This window comes from Spermophilus citellus (assembly GCF_964194105.1).
Source record: "Spermophilus citellus genome assembly, chromosome: 1".
In the NCBI taxonomy this organism is placed as follows: domain Eukaryota; kingdom Metazoa; phylum Chordata; class Mammalia; order Rodentia; family Sciuridae; genus Spermophilus; species Spermophilus citellus.
In genome coordinates this window covers 154,187,672-154,214,422 of record NC_138182.1, presented here as the reverse complement: position 1 = coordinate 154,214,422, position 26,751 = coordinate 154,187,672, and the positions used below count along the sequence as shown (strand labels likewise).

The window sequence follows — 26,751 nt, the reverse complement described above, 5'->3', positions numbered from 1 at the left end:
TCAATGACACTCAGCAGAGAAAAGGATCAAGTCTATCTTAATGATAATTATAATTTCTTCTATGCACATTTAACATAAAAATAACTAAAGATATTGTATGTGCCTGGGATGTGCAGGTGTGTATATGAATATAAACCATGAAAGAAATCCATATAAGCTATTTCCCACATCATAATAATTTAAGTGCTAACTTCCCCCAAATATGCCTTTTTACACTTGACCTTTTACTCTGATCTAAAGTTTCTAGTTTCATGTAAAGCTAAGATTTATATAACAAAATCATTAACAATGTAATATAGGTTCTAGTACAGTGTAGATTTGCAGAAATACATATGAAAATGTACAAAAATATTCCAAAGCCATAAGTATATATTAAAACTCTAAGAAAGCTATGGTTTATTTATAAACTGTGGTCTTCATAACACTTATTACAAACTACAAAAATAAGTTTACTATCAATTGAGACTATAAGTATTTCCTGTGACATATATTCATATATAGTAACTATCATTTTAGTCCATGGTAGGCCTTTTTTTTCTCTTGGAAGATAAATCTTTTGGAAAACCCTAGCAAGAAAAGACACTAGCTGATCAACTATTTCAATATTATTCTTGAATTTTTCAAAGTGTTTTTTTTCATACTGCTTTATTTTTGTTAGTTATGCAAGCAAAGATTTTTACCTTTAAAAGTTTGATTATATAAGTAGTAGACTCATGGAGTCTGAAAGAAGGCAAAGCATATATATTTCATACAAAGTGTGGTGTTGAAATGTCACTGTGGATTCAATGAGGTTACCACAAAGGAAGTGGTAAAGGTATTCTTCACCTTGTCCTTCTAAAGCATTCGTCTTGTTTCCTGTGTTGACAGAGACCAGTTACCCAGGTATCAACAACACACCCTCACATCCACCCACTAGTTAGCAGATTAAAGACACAGGAGCCACAGAGTGTAGAGTTAAAACAAGTAGATCAGTGTAGTGAGTATTTACTGGAGCATGATTGCTGTAGGAATAAAGAGTATTTCAAAATTAGAGTGGAGTTTATTAATTTAAAGCAGAATATAGGTTTTTTTAATCCTAGAAAGACACTAGATAATTAAAGGAAGAACACATATATATGTTTGTATTATCCCAGTGCCTAGAACCTCAGTATTTTGCTGGAGGAGCCCCTAGAGTAGCTTAATAGTGATATAAATCTGCAGTTGTCCACAATAGAGGACCTTGATAACAGGTAGTCTGCTGTTCCTGTTTACCAGCAAAAGAGAAAACAAAAATCCTTAATTTTAGAATAAAAGAAGTGGCCTGTATGATTCAGGGAATCAGAATTTTATTTACAGATGGATGAGGGCCCAAGAGTCTCCAAATCTACAGATTGGTCAAAGCCAACTACAGGAGAGTGAGCTACAGTGCAGAATGTGTAGTTTCTAGGAAACAGATGCAGGAAAAAATGAATATGAAAGACTGTCTTACAAAATAAGGACAGTTACTGGTGATTCTTAGGGCATTCCAGAAAGAATATAGGAATCCATTCACTAGACATTTAAATGAAATGAAAGATAGGTAACTGGGCTGGGGATGTGGGTCAAGCGGTAGCACGCTCGCCTGGCATGTGTGCAGCCCGGGTTCGATCCTCAGCACCACATACAAACAAAGATGTGTCTGCCGAAAACTAAAAACTAAAAAATAAATATTAAAACATTCTCTCTCTCTTTCTCTCTCTCTCTCAAAAAAAAAAAAAAAAAGACAGGTAACTCAGTAATTTTTGAATTGGAATAATGCAAAGAACTCAGCCAATAGAAATTGAAGTAAAGGAGTCTGAGTAGAAAATAATATTAATAAACTGATATTAAAGGATAACTTCCATCAGGCCCTTCTCATTGCCCACAAATAATAAGAGTCTTCATTCTAGAGTCAGAAGTAGGGTTGCATCTAAAAGCTTAGCTAGGCCTCATTGTCAAAGCTTAAACAGACACAGGAGCAAGAAGTGAGCCACATTTTGAGAGTTTTCATCCAGTAATAATCACATTTTAAAATACCATTCTTTATTTTACAACAATTTCTAATGTACCTTAAAATTTTGCTTATTTATTCTAGCTGCCCTGATATTTTCTTCATTTCAGAAATCTAGAAGTCTTACATTTTTGTCACTTACCACAAAGACATGTATGTTTGAAACTCATTTGTTCTACTTCCATTTTCATTTCCTCATCTAATATTCTTTCTCCTTTTTGTATACAATTTCTTTTTGCATATTTACATGTTGATGGAATTTTTCTCAGAGTCTACTCAATTTAAGAGTCTATATGTTTAAAGGTCACACTCATTACAAATCAGTATCTGACCAGGCAATCGACAGAGAAGACAATAAAATAAAATGTTTACAGCCATGTTTGTTATTGTAAATTGTGCTCACCTGATAATGCTCAATGGGATTGTTTCACAGCTACTACTGTTTTATTTTTTAAGTAGTAGCCTAATTATGGTCGATGCATATGTAATTAATAACTATATTTTTAAGTAAAAAAATACAATTTTTTAAGAGTTTTCACATCATATTTTTAAAGGGATTCAAATATTTGTCAATTTGTCAGCTCAGCATATTTTACTACATATCTATATACCACACTCTTGCATATATGTATATGTTTCACTCAATAATTTTTTAAAAGTATTTATTTTTTTAGTTGTAGTTGGACACAATGCTTTTATTTTATTTACTTATTTTTATGTGGTGCTGAGGATTGAACCTAGGGCCTCGCACATGCTAGGTGAGCACTCTACCACTGAGCCAAAACCTCAGCCCCTCACTCAATAATTTTTATGAACAACTAAAACAAGTCAAAACCCATACAGATATAACAACTGAAAATTAAAAATTACTAATAGTTATGATGTATTATAATTACTTTTCTACTGTTAATTTTTTTCAGCTAATAAAAAGTAAACCATAATTAATCCAATATTTAATAAACACCAATGAAGACCAAACAGACATGTTCAATTATGTGAGAAATCTCAAAAGCTAAAATATGCTAACATACACAAATACTGCAAATAATGAATAAGAAACAATTTCACTTGGATATCAAATATAAACCTGATAATGACTATATCCTTAGAATCCGCTAAATAAAAAAGTAAAAACAGCTTACATCTATCTCATCACTGCAGAGCAATGTTCATAATCTTTATACAATAAATGAACTTATACAAAACTAATGAATACAAATATGAGTGATTAAGAAACCATTGTTATGTTAGTTTTAAATTTAAAAAAATGGTTACTTGCTTCCTGTCTCCCCAAGCTGTTGTGAATCATTGCTACAATGAGATCACCTCATTGAATATTAAAATGAGTACAGTCATTTTAATATTCTATCCAAGGTAAATATAGGTTAGGATACAATACACAAAATAATATTTTAGATAAATGTTTGAGTTCTCAGTAATACTTAATATTAAATTCCAACTTTTCATCATTTTTTTATTCTTAAGTAAAATGAGGAAGCTCACCTTATTACAAAATCATGACTGTCAATCTCCTTTCCACATTCACTGTCTAGCAGAATGCCAGAATTTCCAACAACTGCACAAGTCTTAAACCTTCGGTTTTTCATTGGCGAAACTTCAGGTAGGAGGCTATGTAGATCGTGAGAAATATTTAATGTCCGGCGCCTGTCAAGCACGTAGTGAATGACATCACCAGGCTTAAAACTGCTCTTGACTACTGAGACATCTTGTTCAGCATCTAAGAACCGAAGAATATTCTTCCTGCATGTGAAATACAAGCAAGATTTAACATTAATGACAACATATCCAAGAACTGGTTATATAATTTGCAAAGTAACATGTGAAATGTCAACAGGTATACTACTAACCTTAAATTATTAGTGGTAATCAAACCAACCAGTTAAGTAGATTTTATAGGAATTGGAGTATATTTCTTAAAATCCTTCATGCAGAAAATTACAATGGCTTTGTAAAGATGTATAGTATATACACCCATTTTTGGAGCAAAAAAAAATACTTCATTTATCAAAATATGCTTAAAAAACCAAACTATTAAATACAGCAGTCACTTAATTTTACAAAATGAAATATTCTACTAGTTTTTTCCTAAATAGTCATTTATTTTGTTTAATGTTGTTTGGCTATGAAGAATAGAAATAACTTGAATGTACTTTTATTTCGATCATAGATTGTACTTAAGAAGAATAAACTTTACAGAAAACATATGTAGTTATCCAAGACACTTATATTTTACAATATTTGAAGAAAAATTAAAACTATAGCACTAAATTTATATGAAAAAGTTCTTCTAAGCTTAGGACCCCAGGAAGTAAAATGGATAAAGGAGAAGATGAATTGACATAGCACCGGATTATATATGGCAGAGGTAGCTTATTTTTCCTTATTTGACCTTTCCTCCCATCTGCCTTTTAGTATTGAACCTTCAAACTTTCACATGTCATGGATGGTCATCCAGAACATCTCCAAGTTTTTAAATCCATGTACAGCTTGGTTTGGTCATAAGAGTTAAGTTTCCTAGAAGTGGGGTATGAGTGGATCATGGACATGATCATATAAGAGAGAAAGAAACTTCCCTTCCAATTTGTTTGGCCACTGAATTTTGAGGAAATCTTTTTTATGGAAGCTTAGCTTATCCAATACCTAATCTATAAATTAGTCACAATATGAGATGTTATACAAACATAAATTATATGCATATGCTAAATATTTAGAAGATAGAAAATGAAAAAAAAAAATGCATACAGATCACTTCCTAGAAATTGGCAAACCTTGGCATGAGCAGACAGTGCATCATCTGCCTGTCATAATTTGAAAGTTTAGCCTTATATCTAATAAATTTGTTGCCTTGGAAAACTGATTAAAAGAGTCTATTTGTTGCACTGTGCTGGTTTCTCCTTTTAGAAAAGCATTAAAAGAGATGAAGTCAGGCTAAGTCATAGCTAAGTTAGAAGCTGGGATGATAGGGAATGTATCTGGGTGTGTATTCTATGAGAGTCTAGTAATTTGTACCTCCCAAATGTTTCTGTATCCCAATTATTGAGAGATGTGACTATAAATTGAAGACATCTCAACAACACAAAGGGTATTGCCTTTCCATGTAAGACTATAGACTCAAATGAAGTAAGGATGGCTATCATTAAATTGAGGAAAAGGAGAGAGAGTTCAGAAGAATTAGAGGAGAGTAAAAGCATAAGAACCAGGCTCAGCAGATATTTGGTGTTATTTATTGCCGCAGTCTGGCTGGGTACAGAATCACGAGCCACTCAAGCAGGAACAAAACTTTATTTTTGAAAATGCCGCCAATACCCCATACACATCTGCCAAGCAAGCCGGTTCACCCAAGCAGGCGGGACTACCGGAACCGGAACCGGGGCCCGGATCTCCCCTGGAATTCCCTCCTACTGTCCTTCCCCAACCAATGGGAACTCTCCAGGAGTCCCGTAACATGAGTCCCATAGCAGGCCAAGGTGAACAGCAGGAGTCCAATTTCCATATGAATGTAAATCTTAACATAATCATATCATCTCAATGGCTAGCTGGCGTCACCTTACAACCAAAAGTGCCATGCATCATATTATTTGGTTGTGGCGCCTAGCAATTTATACCTGAAACTAACTAGAAGAAATCACTATAGGACTCTAGTAAATTTTTTAGAAAATTCTATTGTCAAAAAAAAATTATGAACCTGGTCTTCAATAATTTGACATTATTTGATCCATGGACTACAAAGCATATACTAACAAGAAAGTATCAGAAAATTTCACTCCTATGTTGCATATTGGAGAGTATTATAAATTTGCATTTTCAAGTGATAAAAAAAATGTTAACAACTAGCACCTAACACCAAAAGTGAAATCACAAAGAAGCTTTTATACATACTTATTAACTAACATTTATTTGTCTTTTTGGAAAAGTAAGTAAATACTTTGACACCTGGATTTCAACAAAAATGTTCTCATTTCCTGTGAAAATGACAGGGCAGCCTCTAAAATAAAGACTGCACGGATGTGGGGAAATCATCTAACTAGGTGATGCTATCATTTTCCTTTGAACATACTTAAGTAGGTTGCTGTAGATGTATTTGAAGATGTATTCGCACAAGTACTGACATGTTTGCAAGCTTGAGTTGAGTAGGTTAGAAGTTCAGACAAGAAATTCTTTATCATGGAAATCCAAAAGGGAAAATTCTTTTTATTGCATCAAAAAAGATGACACATATCTATCAAGTAGTAGAAAGAGGGACTTTCCAATATTGGTACATTTTCCATGTATTAAAAAATTAGCAAAAAAAAAAAAAAAACTGTACACATCTTCTAAATTATTAAGTATAATTAAACATCTTTGTTTTATTGGAAACATAAAACATCTTGGAAAAAATTATACAAAAATCAGACTATAAGAGTTGAGCAAAGTTAAAATGTTATTTTAACTCACAATTGGAAGAAAAGAGTGTTTAATGATATAAAAAAAATATTAAGTGCAAGTGGTAATATATCCTTCCAATTTGTATCATAGGGGCAGCAGTGTTTTATTCCCTTAATGATAGCAGTAAAAATAGTAAAAGTGCTTTTCAAAGCAATAAAAACTCAATTCATATAGATTAATCAAAGAATAAACATGTAAAAGTTACTTAGATAAAATTCAAAACAATTTTTTGGGGGGTATAGAATTGACCTTTTTAAACCAAAAAAAAAAAAAAAAAAAAAAAAAGGAAAGGAAACCTTAAATAACTGCAGCTTGTTCTTATACTGACTCACACTTTTAACTTTTAATTTTTATTTTAGGGCTTTAAGCAATGCAGAGAAAAAAATTGATATAGATTCCTGATATAACTGTGTGAAAGACTAAAGAATCACTAGGAGTGAGTAATATCATGACTTAAGTGCTTAATACTCTTCAGAAACAGGAGAGGTTAGTTTATTTCTTCCCTGTAGCAGGCTGAAGGCATTTTTTAGATTATAGATGCAATGGACCATAACGAGCTCTGTGGATTTGCTAAGTCGAGTTGTTGTTCAGACTATAAATATGTGAGGAGAAAAAAGACAAATAAAAATAAATAAATAGGGCTGGGGATGTGGCTCAAGCGGTAGCGCGCTCGCCTGGCAAGCGTGCGGCCCGGGTTCGATCCTCAGCACCACATACCAACAAAGATGTTGTGTCCGCTGAGAACTAAAAAATAAATATTAAAAATTCTCTCTCTCTCTCTCTCTCTCTCTCTCCTCTCTCACTCTCTCTTTAAAATAAATAAATAAATAAATAAATAAATAAATAAATAGAACTTGTATTTACATATATTAGCTAAATGTCATTGGAAGCATTAAAATTTCTTGTATTAAGGTAAATGAAGCAGCACTCTAAGTATCACCAAGGAGATATATATGCTTTTGTTCAGACAAAATTGATATGAGTTTAACAGCAGGGTAAACAAAATTACTTCAGAGCAAAGAAAAAAGAAAACTCAATTAACATCTGAGCATTAAAGAAACATGAATCAAAAAAAAGAAAAAAGAAAATGTTTAATAGGCTGTACCAGTACAAGTTTTCCTAATATGTGGTCAAGTTACTATCAGGTATTCAAAGCATGGGTTGTGCTTTCTGTGGAGGCCTTCAAAGAACAACAGGAGATTCCTCTTAGGTTTTCTGTGGTCATTTGGTGATCCTTATGAAACCTCTTTAGATAAGTAAACATCTAGATTCAGCAACTGTTTTAATGTTAAAGATAACTGAAAAAAATCTGAAACCATGTTTCACTTTCAGTTGGACTAAAAATCTTAGTCATAAAAACTATCTTTCGTTAAGCAATGTTGGCTTAAGATGAAGGGTTGGTTTAGACTGTTAAACTGGCAGGAATAGATTATATACTGAAACTTTTCAACTGAATTTTCAACTAGAAGTTCCCTTTCAGCATCACCCATCATTGAAATAGCAGCTGCAGAGTTCTGGAGCATTAATTTACTAAACCTTGTTTTCACTTGTGAAATGTTAAATATAGCTAACCTATCACCAGATGCCATTCTTTTTTTTTTTTTTTCTATAGGTTTCTTGTCAACAACCATGCATGCTCTAGCATCTAAAATTTAGAATAAATGGCATAAACCCCATCAGAAAGTATTTTTTGACAAAACTTTCAGATGGAACACATCACAAGTTGAAAATAATATATATTATATATCATAATACACATATCAAGAATCAGTTTTTGTATACTCTAGCCAGTGACTCCATGCATACCAGCCCCCCAAATAAAAATCACTGAATGAATTCAATCAGTAATGCAACAGTTCAGTAAAAAGAAAAAAAAAAACCTTAAAAAAGGATTAATGGTTTATTATGCCTACAAAGATAATTAGAACACACATTTTTTCAAAGGATTATTTCTACAAGAAAATTTGCCTCAGAGGTCTAAAAGAACATTCTGTAAATAGTTGATACTTCTGAACTTAAGGTCTAGCTGTTATAGGGAAGATATTCCAGTATAAAAAGTAATATTATAAACAATTACAACCAAATAAAATGCAAAATTGTCCCCAAAACCTTGAAGAAAAGCATTTTTTTTTATTTATTGGATGTTCACAACATTACAAAGCTCTTGACAAATCATATTTCATACATTAGAATCAAGTGGGTTATGAACTCCCATTTTTACCCCAAATAGAGATTGCAGAATCACATCGGTTACACATCACATTTTTACATACTGCCATATTAGTGACTGTTGTATTCTGCTACCTTTCCTATCCTCTACTATCCCCCCTCCCCTCCCCTCCCATCTTCTCTCTCTACCCCATCTACTGTAATTAATTTCCCTCCATGTTTGTTATCCCATTCCCCTCATAACCTCTTATATATAATTTTGTATAACAATGAGGGTCTCCCTCCATTTCCATGTGATTTCCTTTTTTTTCTCCCTTTCCCTCCCGCCTCATGTCTCTGTTTAATGTTAAAATTTTCTTCCTGCTCTTCCTCCCTGTTCTGTTCTTAGTTGCTCTCATTATATCAAAGAAGACATTTGGTATTTGTGTTTTAGGGATTGGCTAGCTTCACTAAGCATAATCTGCTCTAGTGCCATCCATTTCCCTGCAAATTCCATGATTTTGTCATTTTTTAGTGCTGCGTAATACTCCATGGTGTATAAATGCCACATTTTTTTTATCCATTCATCTATTGAAGGGCATCTGGGTTGATTCCACAGTCTAGCAATTGTGAATTGTGCTGCTATGAACATCGATGTGGCAGTATCCCTGTAGTGTGCTCTTTTAAGGTTTTTAGGAAATAGTCCGAGAAGGGCAATAGCTGGGTCAAATGGTGGTTCCATTCCCAGCTTTCCCAGGAATCTCCAAACTGCTTTCCAAATTGGCCGCACCCGTTTGCAGTCCCACCAGCAGTGTACAAGAGTACCCTTTTCCCCACATCCTCGCCAGCACTCGTTGTTGTTTGACTTCGTCATGGCTGCCAATCTTACTGGGGTGAGGTGGTATCTTAGGGTGGTTTTGATTTGCATTTCCTTGACTGCTAGAGATGGTGAGCATTTTTTCATGTACTTGTTGATTGATTGTATGTCCTCCTCTGTGAAGTGTTTGTTCATGTCCTTGGCCCATTTGTTGATTGGGTTGTTTGTTTTCTTATTGTCTAATTTTTTGAGTTCTTTGTATACTCTGGATATTAGGGCTCTATCTGAAGTGTGAGGAGTAAAAATTTGTTCCCATGATGTGGGCTCCCTATTTACCTCTCTTATTGTTTCTCTTGCTGAGAAAAAACTTTTCAGTTTAAGAAAGTCCCATTTGTTGATTCTTGTTATTAACTCTTGTGCTATGGGTGTCCCGTTAAGGAATTTTGAGCCCGTCCCCACAATCTGTAGATCGGAGCCAACTTTTTCTTCTATCAGACGGAGAGTCTCTGATTTGATATCTAGCTCCTTTATCCACTTTGAGTTGACTTTTGTGCATGGCGAGAGTAGGGGATTCAGTTTCATTTTGTTGCATATGGATTTCCAGTTTTCCCAACACCATTTGTTGAAGATGCTATCCTTTCTCCATTGCATGTTTTTAGCTCCTTTATCAAATATAAGATAGTTGTAGCTTTGTGGATTAGTCTCTGTGTCCTCTATTCTGTACCATTGGTCCACCCGCCTGTTCTGGTACCAGTACCATGCTGTTTTTATTACTATTGCTTTGTAATATACTTTGAAATCTGGTATCACTATACCACCTGATTCACACTTCCTGCTTAGAATTGTTTTTGTTATTCTGGGTCTTTTATTTTTCCATATGAATTTCATGATTGCTTTATCTATTTCTACAAGAAATGCCATTGGGATTTTGATTGGCATTGCATTGAACCTATAGAGAACTTTTGGTAATATCGCCATTTTGATGATGTTAGTTCTGCCTATCCATGAACAAGGTATATTTTTTCATCTTCTAAGATCCTCTTCTATTTCTTTCTTTAGGGTTCTTTAGTTTTCATTGTATAGGTCTTTCACCTCTTTTGTTAGGTTGATTCCCAAGTATTTTATTGTTTTTGAGGATATTGTGAATGGAGTGTTTTTCCTCATTTCTATTTCAGAAGTTTTGTCGCTGATATACAGAAATGCCTTTGATTTATGTGTGTTGATTTTATATCCTGCCACTTTGCTGAATTCATTTATTAGTTCTAGTAGCTTTTTTGTAGACCCTTTTGGGTCTTCTAGGTATAGAATCATGTCATCTGCAAATAGTGATAATTTAAGTTCTTCTTTTCCTATTTTTATGCCTTTAATTTCTTTCGTCTGTCTAATTGCTCTGGCCAGTGTTTTGAAAACTATATTGAATAGAAGTGGTGATAGGGGGCATCCCTGTCTTGTTCCAGATTTTAGAGGGAATGCCTTCAATTTTTCTCCATTCAGAATGATGCTAGCCTGAGGCTTAGCATAGATAGCTTTTACAATGTCGAGGTAAGTTCCTGTTATCCCTAGTTTTTCTAATGTTTTGAACATAAAGGGATGCTGTACTTTGTCAAATGCTTTTTCTGCATCTATCGAGATGATCATATGGTTCTTATCTTTAAGTCTATTAATGTGGTGAATAACATTTATGGATTTCCGTATATTGAACCATCCTTGCATCCCAGGGATGAATCCTACTTGATCATGGTGCACAATTTTTTTGATGTGCCTTTGTATCCGATTCACCAGAATTTTATTGAGGATTTTTGCATCTAGGTTCATTAGAGATATTGGTCTGTAGTTTTCTTTCTTTCAGGTGTCTTTGTCTGTTTTCGGAATCAGGGTGATGTTGGCCTCGTAGAATGAATTTGGAAGTTCTCCCTCTTTTTCTATTTCCTGAAATAGCTTGAAAAGTATTGGTATTAGTTCCTCTTTAAAGGTTTTGTAAAACTCTGCTGTGTACCCATCCAGTCCTGGGCTTTTCTTAGTTGGTAATCTTTTGATGGTTTCTTCTATTTCCTCAATTGATATTGGTCTGTTTAGGTTGTCTATATCCTCCTGTCTCAATCTGGGTAGATCATATGACTTAAGGAATTTATCGATGTCTTCACTATCTTCTATTTTATTGGAACATAGGTTTTCAAAATAATTTCTAATTGTTTTCTGTATTTCTGAAGCGTCTGTTGTAATATTGCCTTTTTCATCCCGTATGTTAGTAATTTGAGTTCTCTCTCTTCTTCTCTTCGTTAGTATGGCTAGGGGTCTGTCGATCTTATTTATTTTTTCAAAGAACCAACTTTTTGTTTTGTTAATTTTTCAATAGTTTCTTTTGTTTCAATTTCATTGATTTCTGCTCTGATTTTAATTAATTCTTGCCTTCTGCTACATTTGCTATTGTTTTGCTCTTCCTTTTCTAGGGCTTTGAGATGAAGTGTGAGCTCATTTATTTGTTGGTTTTTCCTTTTTTTGAGGAATGACCTCCAGGCGATGAATTTCCCTCTCAAAACTGCTTTCATTGTGTCCCATAGATTCCGATATGTTGTGTCTGTATTTTCATTTATCTCTAAGAATTTTTTGATTTCCTCCTTTATGTCTTCTGTAACCCATTGATCATTCAGTAACGTATTGTTCATTGTCCATGTGATGAAGGATTTTTCCTTCCTTCTTTTATCATTGATTTCCAGTTTCCTTCCATTATGATCTGATAAAGTGCATGGTATTATCTCAACCCCTTTATATTTACTGAGGGTTGCCCTATGGCATAATATATGATCTATTTTTGAGAAGGTTCCATGAGCTGCTGAGAAAAAAGTATATCCACTTGATGATGGTTGATATATTCTATATATGTCAGTTAAGTCTAGGTTATTGATTGTGATATTGAGGTCAATAGTTTCTTTATTCAACTTTTGTTTGGAGGATCTGTCCAATGGTGAGAGAGGTGTGTTGAAGTCACCCATGATTATTGTGTTGTGGTCTATTCGATTCTTGAACTTGAGGAGAGTTTGTTTTATGAACGTCGCAGCGCCATTATTTGGTGCATAAATATTGATAATTGTTATGTCTTGTTGGTCAATGGTTCCTTTTAACAGTATATAATGTCCTTCCTTATCCCTTTTGATTAACTTAGTCTTGAAGTCGATTTTATTCGATATGAGAATGGCCACCCCTGCTTGCTTACGAGGAGCGTGAGCGTGGTATATTTTTTTCAACCTTTTACCTTGAGCCTGTGTATGTCTTTTCCAATCAGATGTGTCTCCTGGAGGCAGCATATTGTTGGATTTGTTTTTTTAATCCATGTTACCAGCCTATGTCGCTTTATTGGAGAGTTTAAGCCATTAACGTTTAGAGTTACTATTGATATATGGTTTGTACTTCCTGCCATGTTTGATTATTTATCTCTTTTTTTTTTCCCCCTAATTTCGATTGTTTCTCCATGATTAGCTTTCCCCCCGTCCTCTGTCTTTACCGAGGCACTTCCCACTGATGGTTTTGGTTATCGTTTTCCATTTCTTCCTCGTGTAGAGTTTTGCTCAAGACGCCTTGCAATGCTGGTTTTCTGGCTACAAATTCTTTTAGCTTTTGTTTGTCATGGAAGATTTTTATTTCGTTGTCATATCTGAAGCTTAATTTTGCTGGATACAGAATTCTTGGTTGGCATCCATTGTCTTTCAGTGTTTGAAATACGTTGTTCTAGGATCTTCTTGCTTTCAGCGTCTGTGATAAAAAATCCGTTGTCAACCTTATTGCTTTACCCCTAAATGTAATCTGCCTCTTTTCTCTTGTAGCTTTTAATATTATCTCTTTGTTCTCTATATTGGATAGCTTCATAACAATGTGTCTTGGCGTTGGTCTACTGTGATTTTGTGTGCTCGGTGTCCTGTATGCATCTACAATTTGTATATCTGTTTCCTTTTTTATTTCTGGGAAGTTTTCTGTAATTATTTCCTTCAGCACGTTACTCATTCCCTTGGCATGAATCTCTGTGCCTTCCTCTATCCTGATGACTCGTAAGTTTGATTTTTTTAAATTATCCCAAATCTCTTGGATGTCTTTCTCGTGATTTTTTACCAGTCTATCTGAGTTGGCTAGACTCTTTTCAAGATGATATATTTTGTCTTCATTATCTGACGTTCTGGCTTCTACTTGCTCCACTCTGTTAGTGATACTCTCGATTGAGTTTTTAATTTGTTTTATCGTTTCCTTCATTTCTAGAATTATTGTTTGATTTTTTTATAATCTCTATCTCCTGATAAAGATGCTTAACTTCTTCTTTTATCTGTTTATGTAATTCCTTTTCAATGTGCTCTTTAAGGTTCCTTTCCATCTGTCTAAGGTGTTCCTTGAGTTCTTTATATGGCCATTTTTCTGATGACTCCAGGTCCTCCTGAATATTTAGGCTGTCTTTCATTGTTTGTACTCCTTTTCTTCCTTGCTTTTTTATGCTCATGATACTTCTTGTTCTGTTTGACTGCTGAGTTACTGTTTACTCTTATAAATTTATTTGATGCTTGGGAGGAGAGGTATTAGAAGGGAAGGGAAGAAGTGATTAAATAGAGTGAGTGTAGGCAGGTGGAATTCAAGAGAGGGGGAATAAGAAAATTGAAAAGAAATGAAAAGACAAAAGAAAAAAAGTGAAAAGAAAGAAAGAAAAAACGAAAAAATAAAAATTTTAAAACAAACAAAAATTATAATGATAATAGAAAAATGGAAATTGGAGTTTAAAAAAAATAATAATAATAGAATAAAAAGAATTAAAAAAATTGAAACCATTAGTAAGAAAGTTAAAGAACAACAACAACATCAACTACAAAAAGTGAGAATAAAAAATAAAAAAAATACTAATAATAATCGTTAAAAAAAATATTAATAATAATAAATGCAGTCATAGAGCTCGATTAACTTCTCTTCCAGTAGGTGGAGCTATGCCCACTGGGCCAGGCTTCTCCTCGTGATAGGTGGGAACCAATCACTGTGCCTCAGCTCTTCTTCCCAGACTGTGTGAGTCTCCAGTCCTGAGTGTCTAGGTCCTTCTCTTGTGGTTCCTCAATCCAGGCCCCACTCACCTGTGACGCTTACCACATTACTGGCTACACGCCGGGTCTGCTGCTCCTGGGAGCCCTGTTTTCACTGATGCCTGGGCACACCCTTTCTGTTTGCCTCCCTCGGACCCTAAGTTTGTAGGTCTTGGAGCTGAGGACCCCCAGCAAATTTGTTTGCCCTTAGGTAGCAACTCCCCTGGTAGCTGGTGCAAGGGACCTCTGTTGTCAGCCCTGGTGGGAGCGGTAGCCGGGGATTCTGTGCTTCTAGTCCCACTTCACTCCTGATTCCCTGGGTCTGGCTATGGTGCTCAGTTGGCTTTTACCTCTGTGAGATCAGGTGGGCCGACTAGTTATTTCAGCAGGATCGTTAGTGCTGAGTCACGAGAAGCAGGCGATCCGGGGCTTAAATGCAGCCAATTCGTGCTCAGTGTGTGTTTTCTGAGGGGCCCAAAGTGTACGCCCTAGCTCCACGTCAGCTCAGCATTGCCTAGTAATCCTGAGCAAATAGGCTTTAGATAATTTACAGCTCCCTATGCCCTCGCAGTTGAAGAGGTCAGAGACTTGATCCCTCTGCGTCTGCCGTCATGTTAGACCTACTCAATGATATTCATGTTACCCTTACAGTTTCCTGGAATAAGCAAGATCTTGGGGTTATACAAACTGCTGCTTCTGTTTCCAGTCCAGTTTTCTAGAACTGAAATCCTGCTGCCTTCGCCTCCACCTCTGGTCCGCGCTCTTTGGCGCTGCGCTTGTCTGCGACCTTAGCAGCGCCGCTGCGGGGGGCCCAAGCGGCTGGCGCCGCGGGGGGCCCAAGCGGCTGCCGCCGCGCCTGACCCCTCGCAGAGGGATGCCGAATGACCCCAGAGCAGGCTATGCCCCAAGGTGCAGCAGGGAACCGGCGACCGAGGCACTTGAGGCCGTGGACCTGCCTTCGGAGGACAGGGTTCGGCACGCAGCCCAGTTCCAGTCTCTAGCTTCAGTAGTGGACCGTGTAGACAGGGCCATCAAGACAGCGTGCAGAAAGCAAATGGCGGCTCCCGCGGAGTGGATTTTCGGCCCCAAAACTACAGCCCCGCCAACAATTCCAATCCACTAACTCTCCCTGTATAGACAATATTCAAAAAAAAAAAAAAAAAAAGGGCGGGGGTGTACTGAGCTTTCTTTGCCTCAGGTATTTACAATCCACTGCTGATTGCCCATTCAGCTTCTCTGCCGGGAGCGAAGTGAAAGAGGAAGCAGATGGGCGCAAAGCGCCTGCGGTTTTGAGCAGGAAAGCGTCCGGGAGCCAAGCGTCCCTTTTTTAATCTCTTTGTTTTTTCTGCTGCTTGGCCAGGTGGTCCACTACAGATTAAAGGTGAAAGGAGCTCTAACAAGCTGGGCGAAGTCTCTATTAAAGCCGCTGTTCTGAGCACCAGGCTCAGCACTTCAGCTACCCCCTTACGCAGCGGCCATCTTCCTCCGAAGAAAAGCATTTTTATTTAATTTATACACTAGACCATGTTTTGACACTTGACACAGAATATTGGGTAAATAATATTCTATTATTTCAGCACAAAAAGTGCCATGATGTTGTCCATAAATATGCATGATAATTGTTCATATTTTTAGTATCAAAACATAAACTTCCTAGAAATTTGTTTTATAACAAGACTGGTTCAATATGAACCTGTCAGACAAGATAGAATTTGAGTCTTTATTTTGTTACTAATATGCTTCATGACCTACAATTACCTATACAGATCACTCAATATGAAAACTAGGAAAAAGGTGGTATAATCCTTTTCTTAAAGCAAATATATGCATGCACTACCAAATTATTTTTGACAGGTAAGCAAATATAAATTTGCTATCATGTTTAGTTAACCCATATGCCTTACCTGTTTGGAAAACTTGATATATATTATACTAAGAATTTAAAATATTCTATAAATTGTTGAAGTCCTAAGCTCTTCTCATAATTAACTAAACTCATACATTTCTACATATCTATATTTGGCATTTGTATTTCTTTAGAATTTATTTGATATATAAAAATGAGAAAAATATGAAAAAAGTCAAACCACAAGAATTGGATATAATCAAATAAATCATCTCTCAGTACAAAGTTCACAGATGCATTCACAACATCTAACGCAACTCAAAAATATAAATGTAACTCTCATGAATTTGTAAAGTGGGCAATAAGTGTATTTCTTAGGTCAGTTTATGTTTAACACCTTTACCTTGAATATCTTAATAAGAACAAAATCTATAGTGTCATATGAACATTTATAAGATTCACTTTTTATAGATATTAGGAAGGCATAGCTGAATGTACTAATCAAACTAGTGTCAACTCTTTAATTCACTTGCTAGATTTTAATTTACCCAACATTATTTAGCTTGGCTATATATGTTAATTAAACTATTATAATTTTCTTATTTTACTTAACTTTCTTTCACTATTTTGCTTTACCTGATTTGTATAGTCTAACCTAGTTGGCTTTCTTCTTGCTAAACCATTCAATGAAAGTTCTCTTTCCAGATATGCTTATTCATCAATCAGTTTTCTTCCTTTTTATTTAACCATATTTATGGTTTTTCCCAATGTGCCTCCAAGAAATATCAATCTTTTTAATTATATCTAGTCTTATGGTCTTCTGCTACCTCATTTCTCATAATTATCTCACTTGTTGCAGAATATCTAAATTCAAATAGGAGCTGGCGGTCTGAGGCAGAAAGGAAAACAGTATGCAGGGATCATGAGAGAACAGAGCCAAGGACATAAATATGTCAAACTGTAGGCATCGTGTTCCTCACCACTTCAACAAAACAGCTCTCAGGAAGAATGCAGGTGCTTGGAATCTCTTAATCTTTAATATTGGCTTGAAATTAATTTCCCTATCCAAGTGAAAACAAATTGTCCTTAAAAGCCATGATCTCACCAGGGGACATCAATTAATAAAGTCATTAGTCTCTACACATCTCCTCACTTTATAGTAGATCAAGAAAATATACAAAGCTCCCCCTAAACTAAAAGCAACCAAACTTATATCACTGGGCAGTACTGTAAATTGATTCCTATTTCCTTTCCAGTCACTTCCAAACCTTTAACACAAAGTTGCCTAACTTTTTCTGCATTTTCCTGCCATCATTTTTTAAACTTCCAGACATCTTTCAAGTATATTTCAACTTACAGTGAGTGTCTTTGCTGAAATGCATTCTATGAATGGCTATACATACTTCCAGGATAGTTGTAATAGACTGGCCCCTAACCTTGTTTACGGTCCACCTTGTGTGTAGTTAGGAACCAAGAAGTGAGTAGGCAGAAACCTGGGTAGATAAACCAACCCATTTTCTTCTAATGAAGAAGCTACACTTACAAAGTATTTGCATTAATATTCAGCCATTGTGTAATAAACATTTGATACTAGAAAAATTCAGTGGTTTTATTATGTAAAGGATGTATTCTTTAGAAATTTTAGAGTTATGATTTACTGAAATACTCTAATTTAGACTTCATCTAACAGAAATGTAATGAAAAGATAAAGTAATATCCATAATTAGGAGATTTCTTACTAGTAACAGGATTATAATAGAAGAAAATAACTTAATGGATACATGTAGGCACTAAGCTTGATTTCAAGTCTATTTTGGCTAAAATACCATGTATTATAAAAAATAAAACAGAATCTAGAAGTTTATTTTCTGGTTTTTATCCATTTTATACTCATACAGATGTAACCATTTAAAAGATAAAGTCAGATCTATTTTTAATGATCACCAAAATAGGAGTTGAGTAGTCTCTATTTTCACATCTTGATGAGAAAACACAGGATCAAATGAGGTCTAAATAGAGATCAGTATTCTCAAAATATATGTCCATCCTCAGTAATTAAGCATATTAAGTACTTGTACCTTATTGACTATTTTGTTCCATTAATATAAAGACATATATATTTGAAACTTACATATTTACCTTTAAATTTATGACTATTTAATTATTTTATTTTATGGTTTCAAGTTCTTCAATGAACAGCATTAAATATAGCTGTATCACTCTTTTGTTAAAGTAGTCATACTTACACTATAAATCAAGTGTTCATATTAGTTTGCAAGCCCAACCTATTTGAGAACATGATGTGAAATTGTGCCTTATTAAAGAAACTCACCTTATCTCCAGGACCAAAGAGGAATTGATTTTCCAACCTTCCACAGAGTGCTGGAAGATTGTCGTTCCAGCCTTTCGAATGATTTTATCAGAACTATTCACAAGTGATCGGCTCAAACACAATTCACCATCCCTGAAACAAAACAAAAATGACAGTTTTATGAAAGTTAGAATTTTGTCTAAGTCGCACAATACCTAATTTAAAGTTAGAATTTTGTCTAAGTCGAACAGTACCTAATTTGATTAATCATAGTGGTGAAAAATTAGATATAATTTTTTCTGCAGTTTTGAAGGAAAGTATAAGCATGATGAAAGATGTTACAAGAATAACTGTGAGAAACAAGTGGTTCTCTGTATTAAAAAGTAATTTATAAAGCATTATTGAAATGCTAATTTAAAAAATTGGTACCAAAACATTTTCTCAACAATAAGATAATTTCCTGATAGTAGGTAATGGTTGAAAGACAGGGATTGTAGTAGGAAGAAACCCATCAGTAAGCATAACTTTTGATAATTTCTGCTGTGTCAAAAAAAAAAAAAAAACTATCTCCTTTCAATCAGTATCGTCAGCTAGTATCACATGGGGCATGGTGTGTTGATTATCTGGAGGTAATGATGATGGCGAGAGACAGCACTGTTATCAGTTATATCATTTAGACATAGCTAAACAACTTATTTTTCAATATGCTATTCTCTTGGCACTTTATATATGTATCAGATTCAGAGAAAAAGCCAATTATTATGGAACATAAAAAAGACATAGCCAACTCAGTATGTAAATTTATTTATTTACATGTCACTTTTAAAATTTCTTAGAATCTCAAAAGCAGAGTTAAAAAGTAACATAACTATTTGTTCAATCACAAAGTCTAAATTTGTGTTTTATTATGTAGGCAATCCTCTCCTCCTATCAATGGAAACATTGCTTGTGTAACAGCTGTTGGATGAATTCCATAATTGGATGCTGATAGTTTGGTATTTTGGTTTGCATTCTTTTTTAAACATGTAGTTTAAATTTGAAGCATCTCAAAGCATCAGATGAAGCCACTCCTTGTGAAATTTGGAACTCTATAAAAATTAATATTTAAACTCTCCTACTGATGAAAATGATACATTTGCATGCCTGAGCATGGCTAATAATAACCATTTTACAGAGGTCATTTAGGATGCAAGGAAACAGGAGTGTTTTCTTCACTACTCCGTGGCCCAGAAGTCAGTCTTCATATTGCATGTTTAATGATAATAATTGCATGTAAATGATAATGTGAACATGTACAGAAGTTAACTTTTACATTTTTGAAGATGTGCCTTTAAGAGCATAAGCATAAATTATCTTTTTTTTTTTTTTTTTTTTTTTTGTGGAAGGAGGGATCTTTCCAATCTTCCTCATTAACAATTACCCTGTCTATATCATCTTTCTTAGTTGCCCTCTGCAGAGAATTACTGCTCAAGAAGAATAATGCTACATAGTTTTCTAAGATTATAATAATTATTTCTGATACTAACTTATCTTCATAGAAGTACAGATACACATGGTTGCACTTTTTACATCTATAGGAGACTGTTGCACTGACATGTGGATGCATTTTTATCTGTACAATGATTGTTAGGAGGTACTTACTTACATGGAGCCTTTTCAGGACCACCAAAATTTCAGGAGCAATTTTAAAAGTTTAGATTAGTTGTATATGAATAAAATGTTATCATCTTGCTCTGTTTGAATTATGTATATTTAACTAATGATAGGCCAAACATCAGATGTTAGTGACTGGGAAAGAAATTTGAATGGGATTATCTACAAGTAGTGACACTTTTCCCTTATAGTCAACAGAATTCATGTGGGAGATGGCCAAGCTCAGTGTAGTCTGAGATTCTAGGGCAAATTTTTTGTGTATAAAGTTCAATAAGTCCCAAGAGATTTTTCACATGTGGCCTTGGTAGCATTCTGTCTTAGAAAAGACTTCCTTCCTGTGAATGTAAGGCATGAGGGATGTCACCACCCACTGCTTATTTCGTATTCCAGATTGGACATGACTTTTGAACAGCTGCACCACAAACATGTTTTGCATAGGACTATCTACCAAAATATTTAATATGTGCTTTTAAAGGCAAAATAGAAAACACATCAGATAAATCACTCATAAAGCAATGTATTATACATTATTCTTGCTTATAACTGAAAAAAAACCAGGAAGACAGTCATCTCTAAGATTAAACTAATCATTATTTTGTTACCTAGGATCTAAAATATTTTTTTCTCTTTTGATATGAATTTACAGGCTTTACCACAATTTATCCATTTTCGTTCTGCAGTTCATAACAAATATGATTTAATTCTTTTCTGGAAACTTGATCCCCAAAGACCTACATTCAAGCCTGATGAAACTCTTCATAACTTGGTTTCAAAATGAATATTTTCCCTTAGGGCTAGGCTAAACTTCCTCCCTAATTTAAAGTTTTAAAAGTCATTTAAAAGAAAAGAACTCACATCAAACTAAGATTGAACACAAACAGCAGGCAATTTGGGGTTTTTATTTATTACATAGGTACCAAACAACTGAAAATAAAGATGAGATGTTCTACTTTAACTTATTGCTTATGGGTTTGGCAGAATTGCAAATGTAACATGGGAAGTAAGTGCAAATTCTGGAATTCCTAATTTACAAGAGTATATTCTACCCTAGAATAAATTGAAACTACCTTGGCTGACAACAGTAATACTCTGAATACTTGTTTTCACCATCAATTTTATCACCAATTTCACAATATGTTTGATAACTTAGTAATATAACCTCAGTAATAAGCCTATTATAAAGGAAATCTCCAGATAATAAACATAAGTTAAAGTGTCATTTGTGGTCAACCAGGAAAATAATGTGTAGCAAGTTTTAAGTATAACAATCAAACATCTATATCACATTAAAGTTTGTTACAGTTTTTGTCACATTAAATGAGCATATCATGTATTTTACCTGTGGGAGTCATATTACCCCACAACTTTCAGTGCCATTAAGGTGTGTGTGTGGGGGGGGGGGGGCGCAGTAGAAGCCTGTCAAGACTAGAATACTAATATAACCAATGCCTTTTGACTTAAACTTTATTAAGTTATAACAATCACATGAGTTCTTTGCAATTCTTTGAGTTAATCAATCACATAAGTTCTTTTATCACTTGACCTATTCTAGAATAATTCCTTATTAAAAACATACTCCTAGTGTTCCTTTGGACATATGAAAACGTGGATATTTAATCAAAAATTGTGCTGGTCTTCTTTTTCCCTCTGCAGAGAATGACTGCTCAAGGAGAGTAATGCTACATTATCTCTAGATGGGACTCCGTTAAAAGAGGAAAGGGGTCAAATAGATGCTTGCCTGTGGGTGGCGGGGCGGGGGAATGGAAGCAGGAAACCTAAATATATATTTGGTGGGATGTTGTAATATTAAAGGGCTATGGGAGTCCTGTAACTGCAACTACTGCCCACCTGCAAGGGACGCAGTGCCCCCCAAAGGCCAGAAACTGACTGTTACTTTACTTTGAAATTAAGTACTGATCTGAGCTTTTGGCACCATCATCCAGTTTAGTTTAAACTCATTAAAAAAATAAAATAAAATAAAATAAAGCCCGACCTCCCCTCAAGGCTTGAGTAGAGTCAAAGACATTATTAGATAGTCTGATGAGTCAACTCCGCTACCAGAAGCACTCTTTGGGATTTGAAAGAAAACCACGAGTTTGTATCACGAGCTTTTCTACTGAACGTTTCATTCTGGGGAAAAGGCAATGGGCGCTCAGGGACACTAACTACCGTTCTGGAATTGCTCAGAGCTACGTCTGGGGCAGGAAGCCAAGGCGGCACAGCAGCCCGGACACTTAGGGGCAGGGGTAAGAGAGTGACGCCTGTGGCCAGCTTTTTGCCTTGCCCCAAGGGACTGAAATTGCAGGTTTTAATTGAGGACCGACTGGGTTGCCGCCAAGCACTGAAAGTGATTTTTTTGTTGTTGTTGTTTTAAAAGAAGGGAGTCTGATCCCTGCAAAAACAGATTTCCCCCGTTTTCTCGCTCATTCTCCTACCCTGGATGCTAGCTCACTGGGGATCGATCTAATGCGCACCACTCTTCCTGTTTGGTTAACTCAAGTGCCCGCCCCATGCCTTCTCAAAGAACTGAACCCTCAGCTCTGCTTGGAAAGGGTGCGGAGAAGAGCTCAGTCCCGCTAGCCCAACCGCTGCGCCGGTGCCCGCCTCTTCTTCCTCAGCGCCCAGGGCTGCGTCCACTGCCCTCCGCATCCAGTAAAGGGCCACAGAAGAAACGTTTCCTGTGTCATATGAACTGTAATGGGTCTGTCAATTCCCCTAAAAGGACTGATAGCGCGCTCCTTCTTCTCGCCTGCAGTTTAGGGCGGCTCAGAAAGGATGCTTCCCTAGGATCTGGCGCCCCCCTTCCTACATCCACCCCTCCCACTCCTGCTCTCCAGGGTTGCCATCCAAGGTCCCAAACCCTCAGAGTCCTTGCTGGGCTTGGCCGCTTTGTCTCCACACAGACTTATCTTCAGAGCCCACCAACGTGGAAAGGAACAAAGAGCCTCGACCTTCACACTCCAGGCTCCGCCTATTATCAGAGCCCCCACGCGCGGGATCACCACCTTGCTAAAGACCTCTTTGTCTGCCTGGCAAGCACAGGTCACCAGAGATTGCTCACCCTGCCGCCCAGTCCTAAGACACCAAAGTCCTCCTTTCTGACAACTGTCATGACTGAATTTTCAAACCACCCACTCCTGTGTAAAGGATCTCAGAGGGTTCTTTAATTTTTTTTCTTTCCCCGAATGAACAGATCCTGAACAGATTTGTTGATGTATAACAACCATTCAGCCCATTCTTTATTTGCTTTTCTTTTTTTCCAGTCTCTTTTGGCTGTACTACTGTTATCCCGGTTTTTATAGAATAGCAATGCCTTCTGTAAGGATAAATGTGCGTTTTGCACTTAAATACTCGTTAATTAGGGAGGAACAGGAATATTAAATGGGCTGCATGAAGTTTAAAAGTATATTTTGGCAGTGCTATAAACACACACACACACACACACACACACACACACACACACACACACAGGCAAGTTCTCATTCTTCGTTTCAATAGTGTCAGAGAAAATAAAAACCAGAAGGGAATCTCTGCTAGAGTAGAGTTTCCCACAGTGGACGCCTCCGGACTAGGGAGGATTTCCGAAACAAGACTTTGAACAGAGTTGACAACCAGGTTCACATCCTCAGAAAATCGCTTCCAAGCTCTGTCCCCAACACAAAGTTGCACCACCCCCTGGGTTAACTTCAAAGGCACAGAGCCCAGGAGGAGGGAGGAAGGAAGTGTGATATTTAGAGAACTTAATGGGGTGGGGAGATTCTGAACTCAATTAGAGACAAACTAAAGAAATAACAGAAATATTGCCTGTTAAGATGAAGTACCCAGTTTCCTTCTAAAACTCTATCCAGGACGCTTATGCGTTTTACGTGGTGGTGCTGGATTTACTAATTCAAATTAAAATGCACAAATCTGTCCAATGTCAATAAAAAAAAAAAGGAAAGAAAAAGAAAAAAAAAGAAAAGATGGATTTCCTCCTTAGTGGGCTTTAAACTTCATCTTTTCAGGAAATCAGCTTTCTCTAGTATCTCCCTAGAGTGACAGGGCAGAGAAAGAAGGAAGGACAACCGTTTGGTGAATAAAGATATCTCGCTTGAGTTTTGCCCACGGATTAAAAGGACAAGGACACGTTCTTTGTTGACACTTCTGCAGTGACTTCTCCTTTGGCGTGCAAACAACCGGCACGGATAACAATTGTCACTACCGCACAGGGCAAGTTGAACTCCTACTGGGAACAGCGTAGAGAAGCACACACACACCTCAACAACAGCCTTTGTTATTTAAATCACGAGAGAAGCCACACACAAGCTCAAATACTCACAGTATCACAACCATCACTCTATGCACATTTCATTTATGGCTTGACTTTGAGTCATATCCTGAAATGAAGCTTTGAATTTACCCAATGAGTTGCGTCTCCTGGTGCTCCTCAGTTCTTGCTATTTCTTTTGTCTTATAAAAGATCAGGAGCAGACTTATAGTGCAGATCGTCCACCTCTTCCTAATGGAGCGCATCTTGGGTGCCCGCGAAAGCCCTGGTTGCTCCCGCACCTTCTCTCGATATAAAGGCTCCGTTTTGGAGAATTAGACCGGTGGTGGTGGGGGGGGGGGTCTGAAAAATGCGAGGAGAGCGTGGAGCCTGGATCCTAGGATCAGGTTCGCTAAGGTCCTCTGCGACGGAGCTGCCTCTGGTCCTCCAGCGCTACCAGGAGCCCTCCCGCGCGGTTAGCGCCAGCCCGGCCAGGGTCGCTCCGCGCCCGCCTCCCTGGGGCTCAGGTTTCTTTTTAGATGTGACACCTTGTGCATTGGAGGTGGCGGCCGCTTCTGCAGCTGGGTTCGGGGGCGTCACTGGCCCTTCCCTCTTGCTAGCAGGGAAATGATGAGCAAAACCAGCCAATCACTGGGCTGAGTGGGCGGAGGCTGCAGTTGCCTAGCGTTGCGGGAGGCTACTTGGATAGTATTGTCGCGGGCTCTGTCTGCACTGTGCCTGGAGAGGAAGCTCACGGTCGTCTGCGCGCGCGCGCTCTCGTACACACACACACACACACACACACACACACACACACACACACATACGCGCACTATATCCTAGGACACCAAAGCGTCAGCTCTCTGGACCCGGAAGCTAGTGTGTTGGCATTTACATGGAGAACAGATTAGGAAAGCGTCCAGCCCAGGAATGCTGTGAATAGAGCTGGGCGAGGGGAGGGGGAATTTGCCAGAGGGATAGCTTCTTCCAAGCGTCTTTGCTAAACATGCACACTCTCACTGGCAATACACGCCCTTTGAGGTAGTGTGGAACCGAGCAGTAAAGAGGAACAAAGAGGACGGACGCTTATTATTCCATGCACAGCTCGATGTAGAAATCACAAATACAAACGACTCAATTAGATCACTCAGAATAAGTGGTGGACGAAGACCCTGGTTCAAGATCTTCAAGAAACAAGTGATGACAGAGCTGTCATTAGAAACTTTATAGATATTTATGTGACTCTCCCATTGTCATTTGGAAACTCTTCACGAAGAAGTCAAGGAAACTCCAATACCACTTAAACTTCACTGCGGAGAAAGAGACATCTGAAAAAAAGTAGCTACCACGGACCTGTCTTAAAATCAAGCACACCTACAAACACATTCAGAGTCTCAGGAAAGAGGAAAGCTAGGAAGGAAAGAAGGAAGGGCAAGATCCTCTCTGAAGGTCTCATTGGTACTTATTTGATCTCTGGTTTTCACTCTGTTCTCCTTCCTAGCATTTTCCTTATTCTATTGTATTGTCAGGCAGATGCAGGTCATTCTTGGTCATTGGAATTTACATGTTTCCCTGACTGGAAATGGTGAATCCCACCATCACTCCTTTACCAGCAAGGGGTAAGAGAGGATGTTCTAAGTTACTCCTTCCCAGGCAGCTTGAAATAACAATAACCATCACCTTATTTAAAATTCCCAGGTCTTAGGGATATGGATCTGTGGTAGAGCTCTTGCTTAGCAAGTGGGGGAGGGCATTGAGGTGGAAGGAGTAAGATGGGGGCAGGGGACTCTTAAAACCTGAGGAAGTTTCAGCCAGTGCTTGCCATTCTCCACCCAGGGTTTAGGAAGTTAAGAATCTCTGAGTTCTACAGCTGCTTCTGTGCAATAGAATGAACTAAGGGGTTGGATCTAAAATGCTCAAAGGAGCAAGTAATTACTAGCCTTTATTGACACTACAAGTAGCCCACAGGGAGCCTTTTGAGTTTATTGATGTCTAGGCAAATCCCGCTTGCATTAATGCATTTCTATTACACTGACTCCTCAGCTAATAGAAACTGCATGCATAAACCAGGTTCTTATTTAAGTTAAAGAGAACTGGAAAGATGGAGGGGGAATCATGGTTAGGACATTAAATTCTCTGTTAAATTTTGATTGTTAATAAATATATTTTGGATTTTAAATAAAATATAATTCTCTCAATGAGATGAAGCAATATCCATCATTTAATTT

General features: G+C 36.8%; 1 protein-coding gene across 1 annotated transcript in view; it reads right to left on the bottom strand.

The window, feature by feature from the left end:
• LOC308657466 (CMP-N-acetylneuraminate-poly-alpha-2,8-sialyltransferase-like) overlaps positions 1-25,113 on the bottom strand; it is a gene marked incomplete at its 3' end in the record, with an annotated part of 50,948 nt that extends 25,835 nt beyond the window's left edge. The window contains exons 1-3 of the mRNA XM_081309191.1: positions 24,677-25,113; positions 18,646-18,777; positions 3,512-3,769 (exon numbers count right to left, since the gene is read on the bottom strand). Coding sequence (XP_081165317.1) covers positions 3,512-3,769; positions 18,646-18,777; positions 24,677-24,789 — 503 coding nt within the window. The 5' untranslated portion in view covers positions 24,790-25,113. The remainder of the gene's footprint in view (positions 1-3,511; positions 3,770-18,645; positions 18,778-24,676) is intronic.
• Positions 25,114-26,751: the final 1,638 nt, after the last annotated feature.